This window comes from Bos mutus, chromosome 15, assembly GCF_027580195.1.
Source record: "Bos mutus isolate GX-2022 chromosome 15, NWIPB_WYAK_1.1, whole genome shotgun sequence".
NCBI lineage: Eukaryota > Metazoa > Chordata > Mammalia > Artiodactyla > Bovidae > Bos > Bos mutus.
In genome coordinates, this window is record NC_091631.1 from 8600875 (window position 1) to 8619133 (window position 18259).

The 18259-nt window shown below is 41.9% G+C and overlaps 1 protein-coding gene across 2 annotated transcripts in view; it reads right to left on the reverse strand.

Annotated features, from left to right (window-relative positions):
- The window catches only part of TTC17 (tetratricopeptide repeat domain 17), a 129879-nt gene that overhangs the window by 22734 nt on the left and 88886 nt on the right, over nt 1–18259 (reverse strand). For both annotated transcript variants that reach the window (XM_070383533.1, XM_070383532.1), the window contains 3 exons: nt 12502–12622; nt 10242–10401; nt 9237–9320 (listed from right to left, as the gene is read on the reverse strand). In XM_070383533.1, coding sequence (XP_070239634.1) covers nt 9237–9320; nt 10242–10401; nt 12502–12622 — 365 coding nt within the window. The remainder of the gene's footprint in view (nt 1–9236; nt 9321–10241; nt 10402–12501; nt 12623–18259) is intronic.

Below are 18259 nucleotides of genomic sequence, written 5' to 3' on the forward strand. Positions count from 1 at the left end.
ATACGTTTCTTTTTACAAATATTCTCCCTCCCTACAACTTGCTATTTTAAAAAGATATAAGTAGTAATCTGAGGTATAGTTTTTTTCTATTTTTCTTTTTTTCACTTGCTGTATTCTGGAGATTATTTAATATAAGTTTATAGAGATTGTCCTCATTCATTTTGACAGCTGCAGAAGCCTCCACTGTGGATTTCACACACAGTGAACAACCATAGTGGACTGTTTATTCAGTCAACTCCCTACTACTGGGCATTTGGATTGTTTTTTGCTCACTAATACAAGTCAGGCTACAATCAACAGTCTTACGCATAGGTATTTTTGTCAGATAATTTTTTTGCCATTGTATTTTTAGGAAATATTCCTAAAAGTAGGACTGCTGGATGAATGGGTAATGAATGCATAATCCTGCTAGATAAATAATTTGCTAGGCATCTATTTCCTTTCAGGTTATTCTATTTTGCATTTCTCCCAACCGTGTATGACAGTGCCAGTTTCCCCAAGGTCGCACCAAGGGTATCCTAGCAAACTTCTGAATTTTTGCCAAACAGAGGCAAGAAATATCTCAGTCTAATTTTGTTCTTTTTCTAGCTTTTTGGGATAGAAGCATAGATCACTAATTTCAGCCTGTTTTTTTAAAGTTAATATATCCATTAGTTTGTACGGCTACAAACTTGCCTCAAGCATTGCTTTAGCTACATCCCACAAGTTTTGATATACAAAATCTTTATTGTCATTCATTTAAAAATATTTTCTCATTTTGCTTTCTTCACCAAATTGTGAGTTATTCAGAAAGTGAAAGTGTTAGTTGCTCAGTCGTGACCAATTCTTTGTGACCCCGTGGACTGCAGCCCAACAGGCTCCTCTGTCCATGGAATTCTTTAAGCAAGAATACTGGATCGGGTAGCCATTCCCTTCTCCAGGGGGATCTTCTTGACCCAGGGATTGAACCTGAGTTTCCTGCACTGCCAGCAGATTCTTCACCATCTTGAGCCACCAGGGAGAGGTACAGTATTAATCTCACCAAAATCACTGGGAATTTTCTATCCTTATTTTTTTTTCTGATCTTTTGCTCTAGGTTAATTCCATTATGGTTGGAAAATAAACTCTAAATTATTTCAATGGTTTAATATTTAACTGAGGCTTAATTTATGATTCAGCTTGTGATCAGTATGGTAAATGTTCCACATAAATTTTTAAAATAGGAATTTTGTCACAGTTGAATGTGGCATGATAGAAATATCAGTTATGTCAAGTATGTATAGTCGCAAGATGTTCTATATCATATTTTTTGTCTGCTTAGTTCTGTCACCTATTAAGAGGTATGTTAAAGTTTATTTTGATCATGGATTCATTGCTCCCTTTACATCTGTCGATGTTTAATGTCTGTCTATATCATGTGAAACTATGACACTGGTTCTGTATAGATACACAATTTTCAATATTCTGGTGGACTGACCACTTTATCATTATGAATTGTCTTTATCTATAGAGTAACGCTTCCTGCCTTAAATTCTACATTGTCTGTTATTAGCATAGTTACAACAGCTTTCTTTCGATGAGTATTTATTTGATGTTATCTTTTTTCCATCTGTTTAATTTCAGCTGTTTTGTATCTTATTACAGGTGTGTTATCTGCAAACAGCATATAATTGGGTTCAACATTTTAACCTAGTCTGAGATGAGCACTCTAATTGAGGTATGTAATCCTTTTGTATTATTTACTGTGATCACTGATAAACTGGGTTTATTGCTATCACCTTACTATTTGCATTCTATTTCACCCACCTGTTTTATATTCCTTTGTCTTCCTTGCCTCCTTTATGAATTAATCAAATGTTTTTTATTCCATTTTCCCTTAATTATACATTCTTTAACTGTTCTTTTAGTGATTAGCTAAAAGTACAACATGCATATTTGATTTATTACAGACTAAAAATATAAATTATTACTTCAATTTTATTACTTTCCTGTAATGCTAAACCCTAATATTTTGTCCATGTGTATTCATGGGAAATGAATCTTGTGTTTTCAGCTGTGTACCCCTGGAAACTTAATAAAGGCAGAATGTCACCCATGTTACTAGGCAACACTGCTTATGGTAAAGATGACCTGACCCTGAACTGCCAGTGGACTGCGATGACCTGGTAGAAAGACCCAGCTCTGAGTCTTCCCCTGTGTGACATTTCCTGTCCCTAGTTAGAACTCTTGGACTCTAGGCCACAGGACTGTTATAAGAGGCATTGGTTCTTACATGGAACTTGAGACTTCCAGGCTAGGATGGTTCCCACACTCGCCCATGTGGTCCTGATCCCTTATCCCTGAGCTGTCAACTCAGGGGTTGGAGTAGAGAACAGTCCCCAGGACTGCTGTCAGAGAGCTATGGGAACTCTTGGACAAATACATGAAAAGCTGCCCTGCTGGCTTGCTATGTGTTCTGTATTCTCCAGAGTGAAAGCAAGACAACTGCTCTACTGGGTTGTGCAAACTATGAAGTATCTGTTGAGCTGGGCTTCAAACAAGAGGCAGGGTGCATTGCAGAGCGGTAGCATCAATGAAACAGACTTTCATCTCCTTGGTTCAATGGCCAAAGCACCATGAAACAAATGGAACGGGAGGGAGATGCTGGGAAGACTGAAGCCTCAGTGGGGGCTGACTTTCTCAGAGACTGATGGCAAAGGCTCGACACTGTGTGACGGGATAAATCTTCCCCTTGTAGGAATGGATGAAAGCTGCAGACAAACTTATGGTAAGAGAAAACATCCCAGTTTCCATGAAATGGGAGCTGACCAGAAACCTGGCTGAAAATGGGCTGACTGGCAAGAATCATATTCCCGTGGTGTAGCTGATGCATTTGAGCCAAAGGCGGCATTGATGCCTGACAAGGGGTGGGCAGGAGACAAGCACAGGTACTCAGGACTCCGTGTGTGTGACCAGGTCTGGATCAGACAAAGGTTGGAGCAGCTTGGCTCTGACCCAAGTTGGGCTGGCCGGGGATCCAACCAGCACAAAGTAGTGCTCACAAGCCACCACCTAAAGAACTGGGGACAAAAACGGGAGAACTACCTCTGCACTAGCCCACAAGGTCAAACAGGATGGCGTGGCAACCTGGCAAACAAACAGACTGCAACGGCAATGGCGGCAGTGTGCTGTGCGTCTGGCACCGCAGGCGAGACCTCGACGGAGGCCACCACGCGAGAGTAACCTCGGCTGCAAGCTGGGCAGCTTTTTGAGGGGTCTGCAAGTGAACCCTAAAATGGAGTCTGACCAGTGTCATCTGCTGACACTTACTGACAATTATGGTAATGCAAACTAAAAACTCTCTAAAGAGACAACTACAGATGGGCTTTTCAAGAAATAATAAAGGACAATGACTAAGTATTTTAAAAGCTGAAGCAGAGAGGATATGGCGATCCTTGTTCTTTTGTGAAAGGTAAATGGGAAAAGCGTGCTTTTGCTTTGTTATCACTGCCATTTTCTAGGTGTGATCCTCAGATCAGCAACATCACCCACAGTCACCTGGGAACTTATGAGAAATGTAAATTATCAAGCCCAACCCTAGACTTACTAAATCAGTAAGTGAAGTCATAGAAGCCTAGCAATATGTCTTAACAAGTCCTCCAGGTGACTGCAGTGTACCCTAAGTCTGAGATCTACTGTGCTAAAAAGCTAATAAGGTCATGGTTGGTCTGTGAGCCTATAATGAAATCTCATGTTGGATTTACCTTCTAGCCCCATTTCTCTGAAGACCTAATAAAGGAGAAACGTTAGCTGTCACCAGGCAAGACAGCTTACAGTAAAAATGACCTTGGTAAACCGTAACTGGACTGGTGAGACTGGAAAAAACTGGAGGCAGAAATGGCAACCCACTCCAGTATTCTTGCCTGGGAAATCCCATGGACAAAGGAGCCTGGTGGGTTACAGTCCACAGGTCACAAAGAGTCGGACACAACTGAGTGACTGCACATGCATATGCGTGCACGTTCCCAACAGCCTATCAGCTTATCACAAGGTTCTAATCTTTGGATGAAGGTCAAACGCCCCATGACCTTCAGCCAGATTCTGCATACTGGGAAAGGCATCATTTAAAGGGCTGTGTCTATCCCAGATAAAAGGACCATTACCAGATGCTCTTAACTAGCTCATGCACAGTGAAACTAAAGCGACTCGTCTCTTGAATCCATGTTTCTCACCTAAGAAGAGTCTCTGCTCTGAACTGGTCTAGAGTAAGGACTGCTGACCCCAAACGCAGACCCACACTAGGATGAGAGGACAACAGCAATGGGAGGCAGCTGACCCAACCAGCTGGGCCTGTGCAATCAATCCCACTAAAAGAACTGTCTACCAAATGTGTGTCTCTCTATCAACACTGAAAGTTATTGTTTTACTTCTAACCATACTGTTGCCCTCAATGTTTAGGATGGTAAGAAAATTCTCAAGTGAAGTCGTCACCGAGAATTATGAATTATCTTAACCACTTGTGACATGTTTCACTGCAAGTCTACTGCTAAAATTTTATAATTATAAAATTTTAAAATTGTACTTCAGTGTAATTGGTAAAATGTATAGCCTATAGATACTTTTCCATTAGAAAAAAGAAAAAGACGGGGAACAACTCCAAGCACCTGGTGGGAAGCCACAGCTGGGAGCCTCTAGGCACCATGGCTCTTGTGGGTAACGTGCCCCTTTCTACTGCTCCGTGCATGTGGGGCTGTTACAAAAGATACTGGTTCTCATATGGAGCCCAGAGCATTTAAGTCAGGGCAGGCCTCACTTTTAACCATTTGACTTGTTCCCTTGCACCTGAAGAGTCACTTGGCAGTAAAGAAGGGTGGGCAGGGAATGGCCCTGGCCTAGGTGCGTGCCTATTCTGGAGGCACGAGCCTGCTGCTGCTGTGGTGCCCTGGCCCCTTATCCTTCTGAGTGAAGCCCACGCCAAGTGAGGCCAATTACATGAGTATGAAATGTCTAACTGGATCTAAGACCATCTACAGCGGTCAGTGTAATTCCTCTCTGCCTTTCGTACTGCTGTTGCTATGAACTGTAACCTCAGAAGACAGTACTGTTATTATTTTGTATCAACATACTTATTTACATATACCTTAATATTTACTCTTGTTGTTTTCTTTGCTTTTTTTTTTTTTTTTTTTTTCTGAGTTTCTACCTGGAATAGTTTTCCTTCTGCCTGAAAAAAATCCCTTCAGGATTTTTAATGCAAGTCTGTTGATTACATGTATCTTTCAGTTTCTGGTGGTCTAAAACCTTTATCTAAACTTCATTTAAAAAAATCAAGGTATAATATAAATAGAAATGCTCAGACCTTAGGTATAACATTCAGTTTTGACTATTACTTAAAAACACAGAAAACATTCAATAGTCCAGAAAGTCCTTTCAAGCTGCTTCCCAATCAACCCCTTCCCCTGACAATGCAATTCACTCTTCTGATTTCTACGACCAGAGGTTAATTTTGCCTGTTCTAGGATTTCGTATAGTTGGGATCATACACTATACATTTTTTTGTGTCCAGTGACTTAATAGCACAATATTTCTGAGATTCATCAATATGGATGCAGGATCTTTCTTGTAGAATAGTATCCACTGTATAAATATAACCCTGATTATCTATTCTCCTATTGATGGGTATCTGTTTCCAGGTTTTTGGCTGTTATAAATAAATCTGCTGTGAACATTTTTTAACAAGTATTTTGTGGACATAGTTTTCATGGGGTTTCTCTGGTGGCTCAGACAGTAAAGAATACGCCTGCAGTGCAGGAGACCCGGGTTCAATCTCTGGGTCAGGAAGATCCCCTGGATAATGGAATGGCTACTCCTTCCAGTATTCCTGCCTGGAGAATCAGAGGAGCATGGACTTGCAGAGTCAGACATGACTGAGTGACTAACACTTTCACTTTTGATTAAGTACCAAGCAGTAAAATACTGGATCATATATGCCTAGCTTTTTAATAAGCTATCTGACTGTCTTCCAAATAACTACTATTTTATATTCTCACTAGCAATGTATCAGAGTTCTGGTTGCTCCATATCATCTCAAATTATCAAATTTTTTCCTCATTTTAGCCCTTCTCTGTTTCTTGCTTCAAGCTTTTTTTTAAAAAAATAAGAGTACAGCTGTATCTGCTGTCCTTTTTTATTGTTTGTATGATGTATTCTTCATCTTTGTATTTTCAACCTGTGTCCTAATATTTGAAGAGTTTCTCTTATAAGCAGCATATAGTTGGATTTAAAAAAATCCATTCCATACAAAATGCTTTAATTATAAATCTTTTCTGAAGTGAACTAATGATATACTTATCTACTATTTTACTATCTGTGGTCTATTTTTATGTACTTTTTACCTTTCTTAATTTTCTTTGGATTAATCAAATGTTTTACATTATTTCATTCTCCTTCCACTGAATTACACTTTAGAACCATTTTTAGTAGTTAGCCTGGAACTTAAAACACACATTCTTATTACAGTCCAATGCAAACTTTCTTTTATGACTTGGCCGATACCAATTAAAACTTAGAACTTTTAAACTCCATTTATTTTTCTGCCATCGTTTATGTTACCACGAATTTTAGTTATATATAAAGGTGAAGCTCCTCAGAGCAGTGCAGTTATCATTTTGTACAATTAGTCTTCATTTATATTTTCTTTCCAGTGTCCTTCTTTCCTTCTGGCATGTCCATATTTCTGTCTGGGATCATTTTTCTGAACTCCCTTTAATTTTTATTTCAGTGCAAGCCTACTGGTGCCAAGGTCTCTGAATTTTTATTGAACACCTATCTATTTCATTTTAATTTCTAAAGAATATTTTTGCTGGAAAAGAATTCTAGGTTTGCAGTTTTCTTTTTTAGTACCTTAAAGATGTCATTGCAATGGCTTCTAGTTTTTATCATTTCCACTGAGAAGCTGTCGGTTTTACTGCTGCTCCTTTTGAAAGGCACTGTGGTGGATTAAAGATCCACCGTTAAAGATGGGCCGTAGTCTTTGCGCTACCAGCAGGTGAAGGATATCTCCTTTGCCCTGGGACTTGCTTTGACGGATGGCACTCGTAAAGGCGCTGCTGTTCCAGCTCTCTGCATGGATTCTGAAAGGCCTGGATGCTTTTGCTCTCAGTCTCTTGGAGCCCTGAGACACCAGGTAAAAAGGTCCAGCTTCTCTGCTGGAGAGTCTGCTTGGAGAGAGACAATGTATAGCTGTGTCTCATCTATTCCAATCACTCCAGATTCTTTGGTGGCCAGCCCCAGTTGAGACTCCGTATGTCTGTAGTTGCATGGATGATTCCAAGTCAGATCAGAAGGAAGTCCAGCTCAGGTTGTAGGGTCTTGAGCAAATAATAGTTTTGTTTTAAGCCACTCAATTCTGGTCTAATTTATTAAGCAAAAAAGGTAACTGAAAACAATATCTGGTATCAAGAACAGACTGCTGCCATAACAGAAACTTAGAGCATGCTGACAGTACTCTGGGAAATGGGTTCAGGATATTGCTGAAGGAACAGCAACAAGACCATTAATGAAGGCTGGAAGAGCACTGAGGAAACTGCTCCTGCAGGCTGGAGGAGAGGCATCGTCTACTGGCAAAACCAACAGGGAGGTTCTATGTGGAGTATAGGAAAATACCTAATGATGTTGCGGATCTGGCAAGGGAGGCTTTGAGGAAGAATGCGGAAAGTGACGAATGGTTTTTTAAACATCACCCATAGTAAAGCATTAAAAGAGGAGAACTAAACAAGGAACTGCACAGTTTCCAAGCAGAATTTAGAGAAAATGCTTCCAAACTGGGACTTGCAGGGTTAGAAAATGAAACTTTCTCATCTCAATTACTAGCTTCTCCGGTCAGCACAAGGTTTTGACAAAAAAAAAAGCAAATCCAGATGCTACCAGTAAAACTATGGCCTCAGGATCAAGATCACATCAAAAACACAGCAGTAGGACCCTGTGTTACTAACACCTCAGGAAGATCTGCGTGTTGAGTTAAGTCTTGCAGACTGTCAGACAAAAGGCATCTAAGAATCTTAAAGGTATTGTCCTGGACTCATGTTTGAAGCAGCTGCTGCTAAGTCACTTCAGTCGTGTCTGACTCTGTGTGACCCCATGGACGGCAGCCTACCAGGCTCCCCCGTCCCTGGGAATCTCCAGGCAAGAACACTGGAGTGGGTTGCCATTTCCTTCTCCAATGCATGAAAGTGAAAAGTGAAAGTGAAGTCAGTCGTGTCTGACTCTCAGCGACCCCATGGACTGCAGCCTACCAGGCTCCTCCATCCATAGATTTTCCAGGCAAGAGTACTGGAGTGGGGTGCCATTGCCTTCTCCGGTTTGAAGCAGAGAGAGGGGCCTTATTGAAGAGATCTGTGGGCGTGACTTTTGCCTCTTGGAATGGCTTGTAATCTGAAAGTCCACAAAGTTTTACAAAGTTGTACCAAGGCAGCAGGCTGAGGAAGCTCTTCAGCTGCAAATACAGGACACTTCTAAGGAAAAGGAAAGGCAGCCTCTAGAGGAGAGCTGAGAATGAGAATAGGAAACCACCCCCAGGGAACCAAAACAGGCCCTAATCAAGGCGTATTTCCTACCCTGGAACTGGGGGAACTGGTGACAACTGGCCATGTGAATTTCAGAACTGCATGGAACAGTGATGGCTGTGTGCACTTCCTCCCCTTTAAACTGACGTGATTACCCTTCCCTACCATACTGCCACGGCCATACTGGAAGCTGGGTAGACTCTCTTAATCACTGTTATATCACCTCCTCAATATCATATAATAAGTGGATAGATTCTTACCCATAAAGTAAGAAAACAAAGTTTTGCAAATATTCTGTTTCATGACTTCAGAAAAAAGATACTTCAAGATATGGTTCCCACCTACCATCCAAACTACCAAATATTCTTTATTCACCAGAAGATGAACCTTTGACTTATTTCTCACACCTGGATTCCAAAGTTCTTAGTAGCATCACCTGAATCTATCCATGGTAGACTAAAAACGAGAAAACTGACCACATAAATTTAAGCACAGAAAGTAAACAGAGTAGCAAAAAAGAATAGTAACCACGTAATGGAAAAAGTCACAGAAAAATGATTAGAATATTCTTCTGTGTGGGGTTACTTCATGTCATCTTTTTAGTTACCAAGTGCTAAATAACTAACCGAAGAGGTTAGGGCCACTTAATGGCAAATGATCTGGAAAAGTTAGAAAGTGGATAACGGTTTACAGCTTTCCTACAGAGTGACTTACCTTTTCCAAAACTTTGGCAATTCGGGTGCCAATTTGTTCAAGTGACTGTTGTGGATATTGGTCTTTGCCAAGATTCTGCAACACCTGGTTCAGGGAGGGAGATGACAGGTTAGAGGAATGACGGTGAGGGGAGGTCTGACGATGCTGCGGACGCCCAGCTGGGCACTGTGCCGTGGGTGCAGGCTGTATCTGGGGGCGCCTGCTGTGGTCCTGTTGGTAAGGCATAGTGTGGAAGACACACTGAAGGCCATCACCATCCCCTCTCCCTCTCTCGCTTAACACAGGTTACAGGCAAGTAGAACACATCCGTTACAGCATTACAAGAAGCAGAGTACAGAAAGAAAACAAAAAGCACTTGTGACTGTATCACCCAGACACAACCACTGTCAGGATCGCTTATGTATCTTTCAGGTATTTTTCTATGTACACGTGTATCATTACTCTCACAGACTGTATACTATGCGATCACACTGCAAACTATCACCTCCATTTTCACACAGTATAGTCAACAGCTTTCATGTCAATAAATATACTTCTCATGCATCTTTCTTAATGGCTCTTATTGTACACCAGCTTATATCTACACCAACACTTACTGAACACATCCTCTACTGCTGGATATTTGTGGCATGCTTTCTGATTATTCTTCTACGTACACTCTTTGCTAGATATACGCTGGGTCTGCCCTCCTTCCCTCCCTTCTTAAGAATGTCAACAGGAGCATTAACTGTCCCAAATATTTCTCACAAAGAGCCTCTGTCCAGTGACAAGCAGAATGCTACCCATCTGGAGGAATGAATCAGAATTATCATTTTCTGGTCATAAAAAAACCATATGTTCGGTCACAGGGCCTGAAAGAAATCAGGCTTTTCCTAAAGCCATCTAGACAACAGCCATCTGAAAAAGGCAAAAAAACCTGGCCTGGCCACTTGCGCTTTCGCTATCAGCTGCATCATAACTGTACGGCAAAAACTGCAGACTGGCTGAATACAGCCGAGCACTCACCTCTGTTAACTGGCTCTCTCCCGTGTAGTGTAGGCTGGCTCGGTTGGAAACCCCCTGCAAGTGGTCCAGGGTGTGCATGCTCGTGGGGAGATTGCCATTGCAAACAGGTTCCATCGCTGGCTGCTGTATTGGAGTGGCAAAGTCTATGTGTTCCGTGATGCTGAAAAATGCAGAGGACCACCTTAGCCATAGAAAAGTGGGTGGGGACAAAGTATGAATCATTAGCTGACCATAACTGCGATATATAAATAGAACTATCTGGAACCACAGAATCTCAAAATGGAAGCAATTTCCGGAGCTACTTAGTCCGGCCTCTCACTTTATAGGTACAAGGACTCCAGTGCTCTACTGACTGTTTGCTGACTGTATGAGTAGAGGCTGTGCCCTCGGTCAGAGCAGCAGCATTGGGATCTGAGTCCTGAACTCAGTCTTTTCTCAAGCTGCCTTCTTTCTACGCATCAAGGTGTCTGATTTCCTCACTGCTGCTTGCCACTTTTTCTCACTGGGGAGGTTTGAAACCAGGTAGGTTTTCTTCTAGGGTTTCTTTTCCAGGGTACAGACAGTGATAAATAACCAGAAGTGGTTCCTGTCTTTCATTTTCCCTCTATGCACAGAGGCATACTTGTCCCCACAGGAAAAGCTCCCCTAAAGTTTAGACCGTAAATGTTACACAGATCCAGCTATTCATTGTATCCACGTATAAGATGTAAACACGTCCCTTCATGGCTTCAGAGTGGTCATTTTCCTGCTATATACTGGCCAAATATTTTACACTATCATATATACTGGTGTGGCAATTTGACACTGGCAAATTTTGCTTCTAGCTACTTAAAAAAGTTGACCATATATTAATATGTAAACATTCATTCATTATTGATTCAGACTCTATCACATGTCAGGTATCAGAGTTACAATAATTAACCAAACATCCCCAGTCCCCACTGTTACGATGCTCACTGTCTGGTGACAGTTAGTCATTACAGATGTGATGAGCTATAAAAGATAAAACACAGCTGTGTCAGTTTCCTAGAGGGGTGCACATTGCCTCTGTGCTGATGGAGGAGGGAGGGAGGTCATGAAGGATTTCCTGAGGAGGAAAGATGTTAAGACCAGAAGGAGGAATATGAATTAAGCAGGCAGGGAGAAGATGCTGAGAACACCACCAGAGGCAAAGGCAGCACCACATGTGAAGGCCTCGCAGGAGGGAGAGCAGAGCTGAAGATGGAAAGACATGTGGGGAGCAGATCATGAAGGGCTCTGTGGGCCACTGTAAACAGCAATATTTACAAGTTGTTAGAGCATTTTAAGAATTATTTGACTTCTGAGGAACAATTCTGAGTACTAAGGAGAGAATGGATTGAGGAGGTGCAAGAATGAATAAAGCAGCAACAGGGATGAAGAAAAGCAAGTAGTTTTGAAAAACACTCCAAGGGTAAAAGTGACAAGAACGGGTAACAGGCTGGACTGGAGGGGTGAGGGTGACTCCTAGGGTTCGGGCCTAAGCACTTCTGGGAGCTATTTACTAAGAACAAGAAATAGAAAACAAACAGAACAAAGATTTTTTTGGGGAAAGGAGAATGGACAAGAAAATGGTGAGTTTAGTCTTCCTGAGCTTGAGGTACTGGAGAGAGAGCTAGGCAGAGAGGCCAACTGGAGAGACAAGGGATTTGAAGAAAGGTCTGGTCTGGAGATTCAGATTTGGGACTGTCAACGTATCAGTGACAGAAGTTTTGGACTTTGACTAGGAATGATTTTAAAATAAGGTTTAGCGGTAAATCTTGGGGAACTGCAATGCTTAAAAGGTAAAATAAAAAGAGGCCAACAAAAGAATGAGCATCCAGGGAGGAAAAAGCAGTTACCAGAGAGGCGGCCCTGCCTGCTTGTGTCCTGGTAGGTGCTCACAGATGTGGACTTGCTCTGACTCCCTTTTTAGGCACATGATGCCAGCGAGGTTTTGTGCTTTAATGGAGAGAGCCAGTCTTTAATTTAAACTACGTCCTCTGTGACTGGATCGACAGAACGCAGGGCAGAAGGCACAGAGAGGAGGGCACCCAGACGGTGTCGGGGCCACGAGCTGAGTCCGTTCCAGGCATCCTCTGAACCACCAACCCCAGCAAGGATGACTCCATGGCAGCTGCTGACAAAGAAGGGCATCCCTAAAGCCAGCTGACAAGGAAGGGCATCCCTAAAGTCAGCTGGGGCCCAGTGGGATCGCTGGTACACAGATGCCATGAAAGCGGGAGAGCTTTAAGATACTCACTCAATGTTTTTTGAAGAAACTGCAAGCCAGGTACTCACGATGGCTGTCAGCTCTACCCAGCGCAGCTTGAGGCACTCGTCCGGGCTGGGCCACCCCAGACTCTGGTAGTCACGCTTTTTTCCTGGAAGGAAAGTACATTATCTGTCAACACAATGGCAAAGACCCAAAGACACATACAGTGCCTTACGCCCTGGTGGTTACTTCACTCAGACTGGTGTATCGCAGGTGCCAGTCATCCTTCTAGTCTAGAATTTCCACCACTTACACAACGAACAAAAGTCTTTGTCATTCGCAGCAATGGGAGTAACTGTCATCATTGAGGAAAGCCTTGTTTTCAAAGATAAGATGATGAAGTAAAAATGAATGAGTCCTTCACTGGATTTAAGACTGAGATGAGGGTTAAAATACTTTTCAGTATTAACATTTTACCAAACTTAATTTCACCTTTCTACACTTTGATTCTATAAAGACAACTCTAGGTCAGGAGAAGCCTACGAGTCTAAAGCAGGTTTCTTAACCCGGCACTGCTGACACTGAGAGGATGTCTCACAGCATCCCCAGCCTCTACACACCAGAGGTGAGCGGGACCTTCCCTGAGGCATGACACCAACAGTGTCTCCAGATACCGTCGGGTGTTCCCTGGGAGGGCAACGCCACTCCTGGCGGAGAACCCCTGTTGTAAAGGAAAGCAGTATGATGCAGAATGATGATGGCAATGAAAGGTTATTTATTTCCAGTGCACTTACTGTGCTGTGTGTCAGGTCCTGTGCTAAATGCTTTTCCTCTGTAACCTCAGGAGGCAGGTTTTAATCCTTGTTTCTCGAATGAGAAAATGGAGGCTCAAGGGAAATCAAGTGATCTGCCCAGGGTCACTGGCCACTAGGTGGCAGCACTGCGATTCAGATCCAGGTCTGCTCGACTATAACGCGCACGCTACCAGTCATGCTATTTAAAGCTTTCCTGGGCCTTTAAGGCTCTGTTTACTGATACCCTTCAAAGGTACCACCTTTTGGGTGTAGGCTCTTTACTTAGATAAACCCCCAAGAAAAGAGCAGACCTAAGTCTTATCTGGGAAGGATTCTTCTGAAAAATTCCAATGGAATGGATAGGAAGGAAAACTTTGGTAATGTATAGCTCTTTTTATACTGTAGGAATTTACCAACAATAGAAAACTTTTAAGAGAGAGGCAGGGGCTTTAGATTTAGATTTTAATAAAAGAGAAAAAAAAGTTTGGAAGAGTTTCAAATGAACCCTGTTTAAATAAATACCAAGAGAATTAAACCATAAATTTCACAATACAACTTATTTTCCCTTTCTGTTTAAGAAATTCGCTTGGAAAATATTTTGTTGTTGTCCAGTTGCTCAGTCATGTTTGACTCTCTGCAGCCCCACAGACTGCAACACGCCAGGCTTCCCTGTCCTTCACCATCTCCTGGAGCTTGCCCAAACTCATGTCCACTGAGCCAGTGATGCCATATTTATTGAGCAGCTATTATATGGGAGTGGGAACTGTATTAAGACACTAGGGATACAGAGAGGAACAATAAAAGGGCCTGCCCTTGAGCTCACAGTCTAGCGAGGAAGGTAAACACAAATTATTGGAGCACAACAGGGTAAGTGCCACAGTGAGGGCAGAGAGCAGCTGGACAGAGGAGAAAGAGAGAGCAGCTGGACAGAGGAGAAAGAGAGCAGCTGGACAGAGGACAAAGAGCAGCTGGACAGAGGAGAAAGAGCAGCTGGACAGAGGAGAAAGAGAGAGCAGCTGGACAGAGGAGAAAGAGAGAGCAGCTGGACAGAGGAGAAAGAGAGAGCAGCTGGACAGAGGAGAAAGAGAGAGCAGCTGGACAGAAAGAAGCTGATGCTGCCTGAACGCACCAAGGAAGAGATAGCACTGGAGTTTGAGGTTTAAGGATGAGTGACATCTTAGCACCACGGAGGTGGCAGCAGTGCCTCCTAGGTGGAGGGAAGAGCATGCGCAAAAACAAGGAGGTAAAACAAGAGCGTGATTGGTTCAGGGAATGGTGCTGAAGGGGAGACAGAGGCTGGGTTGTAAATGGTCTTGTGCACCACCCTAGAAAGTGTGGTCTTCATGCTGCAGGCATTGGGGAGCCTTTAAGCCCATCTCTCGCCACACTGTTCTCAAGGATGTCATAAGACACTCTGTTAAGTGCTTTGCTTAAATCCAGTTATGTTATGTATATGGCACTTCCCTGGTGTTCTAGTCCAGCAGGCCTCACCAAAGTGGGAAATAAAGTCAGTTATGCATTATCAGTTTTATTAATTCTTAGAAAATCTACAACGACCCTCAATGATCTCTGAGACTCTTCCCCCATGGGCTCACAAAGGACTGGTTTAATAATTTGCTTTACCACCACGTCAGGATTTATCACAAATCTCATCACTTGGCAGTGGACAAAATATGTACTTGGTTGAAAACCGGGATACTGAACCTCTGCAGTCTTCTCTTACCTCTTCCACACTAGAACTCTGGACATGAGTGAAAGTAAATAGTTCTATGATCTTCTTTGCAAGTATATTCAGTGCCCTACCCAGCCCCACCTATTTGAATCCACTTAAAACTGCCTAAGTGCTCTCCTATCCTCTCAACCATACTGAGCTTTAATTTTCACTTTTACAAGAAATTTTTAGTTTGTTTTTGTAAAAGTAATATAGGCTTATTTTAAGAAATTTAAAAAACGGAATGATCATTTATGACGTTTTAGTGTAAAATTGAGGTACCTTCAATATATGCTACTTTATAAAGTGCTTTTGTTCACTTACTAAATTACAGACACCTTGGTTGCAAGTACAGGGCAAGAACACGCTGTAGTTTACTTAGGCAACTGTCATCATTTAGATATTTTTCAGATTTTTATTATGATAAGCAGCGTGATGATCAGTATCTTTATATGTCTATCTGTTGCACTTATAAGATTCAGTTCAGTTGTTCAGTCGCACAGTCGTGTCCGACTCTTTTCGACCCCATGAATTGCAGCACGCCAGGCCTCCCTGTCCATCACCAACTCCCGGAGTTCACTCAGACTCACGTCCATCGAGTCGGTGATGCCATCCAGCCATCTCATCCTCTGTCGTCCCCTTCTCCTCCTGCCCCCAATCCCTCCCAGCATCAGAGTCTTTTCCAATGAGTCAACTCTTCACATGAGGTGGCCAAAGTACTGGAGTTTCAGCTTCAGCATCAGTCCTTCCAAAGAACACCCAGGGCTGATCTCCTTCAGAATGGACTGGTTGGATCTCCTTGCAGTCCAAGGGACTCTCAAGAGTCTTCTCCAACACCACAGTTCAAAAGCATCAATTCTTGGGCACTCAGCCTTCTTCACGGTCCAACTCTCACATCTATACATGACCACTGGAAAAACCATAGCCTTGACTAGACGGACCTTTGTTGGCAAAGTAATGTCTCTGCTTTTCAATATGCTTATAAGATTATTTAGGGTAAATTACTAGAAGTAGAGCTGTTGGTATATTTAAAAATTTTCTGACGTATCTAGTCAAACTATCCCCAAATTCATTTTACTAAATCTCGCCGTGTATTACACAAAGACAGTCTGACAAGCAGAACTGGCATGTTACATTTTACGTCTGCATTTCCTTGTCTGCTCGAGACGCTAAACATGTTACCATGCTAAGCGGCCATGTGTGTTTATGTGTGTGAGTGTGTTTTGTGTATTTGGTGAACTGCCTATGTACCGTGCACATATTTTACTGAAATGCTGTTATTTTTTTCTATTGATTTGGAGGCGCTCCTTAAATGACACTGATATCCTTTGCTTATGATGTATTCTGTAAAAATATGTAAATATTCTGCAAAAAATACTGTTTCAATTCTTTGTCTATTTTGTAGTGCTTTCTGATGCCAGAATTACTTTTTTCTTTTTCTCTGTGCTTTAGAAAGTCCTTTTTCACCTCCGAAGTATATAACTACCCATTTAAATTTCCTCTTTAATGTATTTATCACGTTTACTATTTAAACCACTGGAAGTCTCACTGCTATGGCGTGTTTTGTAGTTTGAGTATCTTTTCCCTCGCTACCGCACAGACTTATCAGAGTACGTGCCACTTTCTCCCATAATCTGCTAACACACGCTATCTTCCTTAAACAGTAAAACTACTTCATATTTCAACTCCAGTCATGCCAAAACGTCCTTTTTGGTGTCTTTAGTATTTTTGTCAAGTCACAGATCATTCTGAGATTTAGCTAAGATTACCTTATTCCTTATATTTTATTATGTGTTCTCTGCTTTCAGCTTTGGTAAATACAATTTAAATTACACACATTTTCATGAAGTTATCTTGAATTGTCAAATCTAACACAGTGAAAATATCCTTTTAAAAAAGGAGAAAAAAAAATAGAGAGGAGAATTTTCTTTTCTTTTTTTTTTTAAAGAAATTCTACCACCACTGTTTCACTGCTGGAAAAGAAAGTCAACTGGACTCATGGCAATGGCCCTGAACCTGGAGTCCAAAGACAGACTTTGGGATAACTATGAACCCTAAAAGTACACGCCAAATTTTGATGTATTTTTTTTTCCTGGGGAGTAGTTCCAAAATATTATCTAATACTTAAAGAGCTATCGAACACATAAAAAATTACTGGATAGTATTTATCAAGCCCTATGTGTTCAGTCTTTCCTATGGGAAAGACCTAGAGATCTCTTCAAGAAAATTACAGATACCAAGGGAACATTTCATGCAAAGATGGGCTCGATAAAAGATAGAAATGGTATGGACCTAACAGAAGCAGAAGATATTAAAAAGAGGTGGCAAGAATACACAGAACTGTACAAAAAAGATCTTCAAGACCAAGATAATCTTGATGGTGTGATCACTCACCTAGAGCCAGACATCCTGGAATGTGAAGTCAAGTGGGCCTTAAAAAGCATCACTACGGACAAAGCCAGTGGAGGGGATGGAATTCCAGTTGAGCTATTTCAAATCTTAGATGATGATGCTATGAAAGTGCTGCACTCAATATGCCAGCAAACTTGGAAAACTCAGCAGTGGCCACAGGACTGGAAAAGGTCAGTTTTCATTCCAATCCCAAAGAAAGGCAATGCCAAAGAATGCTCCAACTACCGCACAATTGCACTCATCTCACATGCTAGTAAAGTAATGCTCAAAATTCTCCAAGCCAGGCTTCAGCAATACGTGAACCGTGAACTTCCTGATGTTCAAGCTGGTTTTAGAAAAGGCAGAGGAACCAGAGATCAAATTGCCAACATCTGCTGGATCATCAAAAAAGCAAGAGAGTTCCAGAAAAACATCTATTTCTGCTTTATTGACTATGCCAAAGCCTTTGACTGTGTGGATGACAATAAACTGTGGAAAATTCTGAAAGAGATGGGAATACCAGACCACCTGACCTGCCTCTTGAGAAACCTATATGCAGATCAGGAAGCAAGAGTCAGAACTGGACATGGAACAACAGACTGGTTCCAAATAGAAAAAGGAGTACGTCAAGGCTGTATACTGTCACCCTGCGTATTTAACTTCTATGCAGAGTACATCATGAGAAACGCTGGACTGGAAGAAACACAAGCTGGAATCAAGATTGCCGGGAGAAGTATCAATAACCTCAGATATGCAGATGACACCACCCTTATGGCAGAAAGTGAAGAGGAACTAAAAAGCCTCTTGATGAAAGTGAAAGAGGAGAGTGAAAAAGTGGGCTTAAAAGTCAACATTCAGAAAACGAAGATCATGGCATCTGGTCCCATCACTTCACGGGAAATAGATGGGG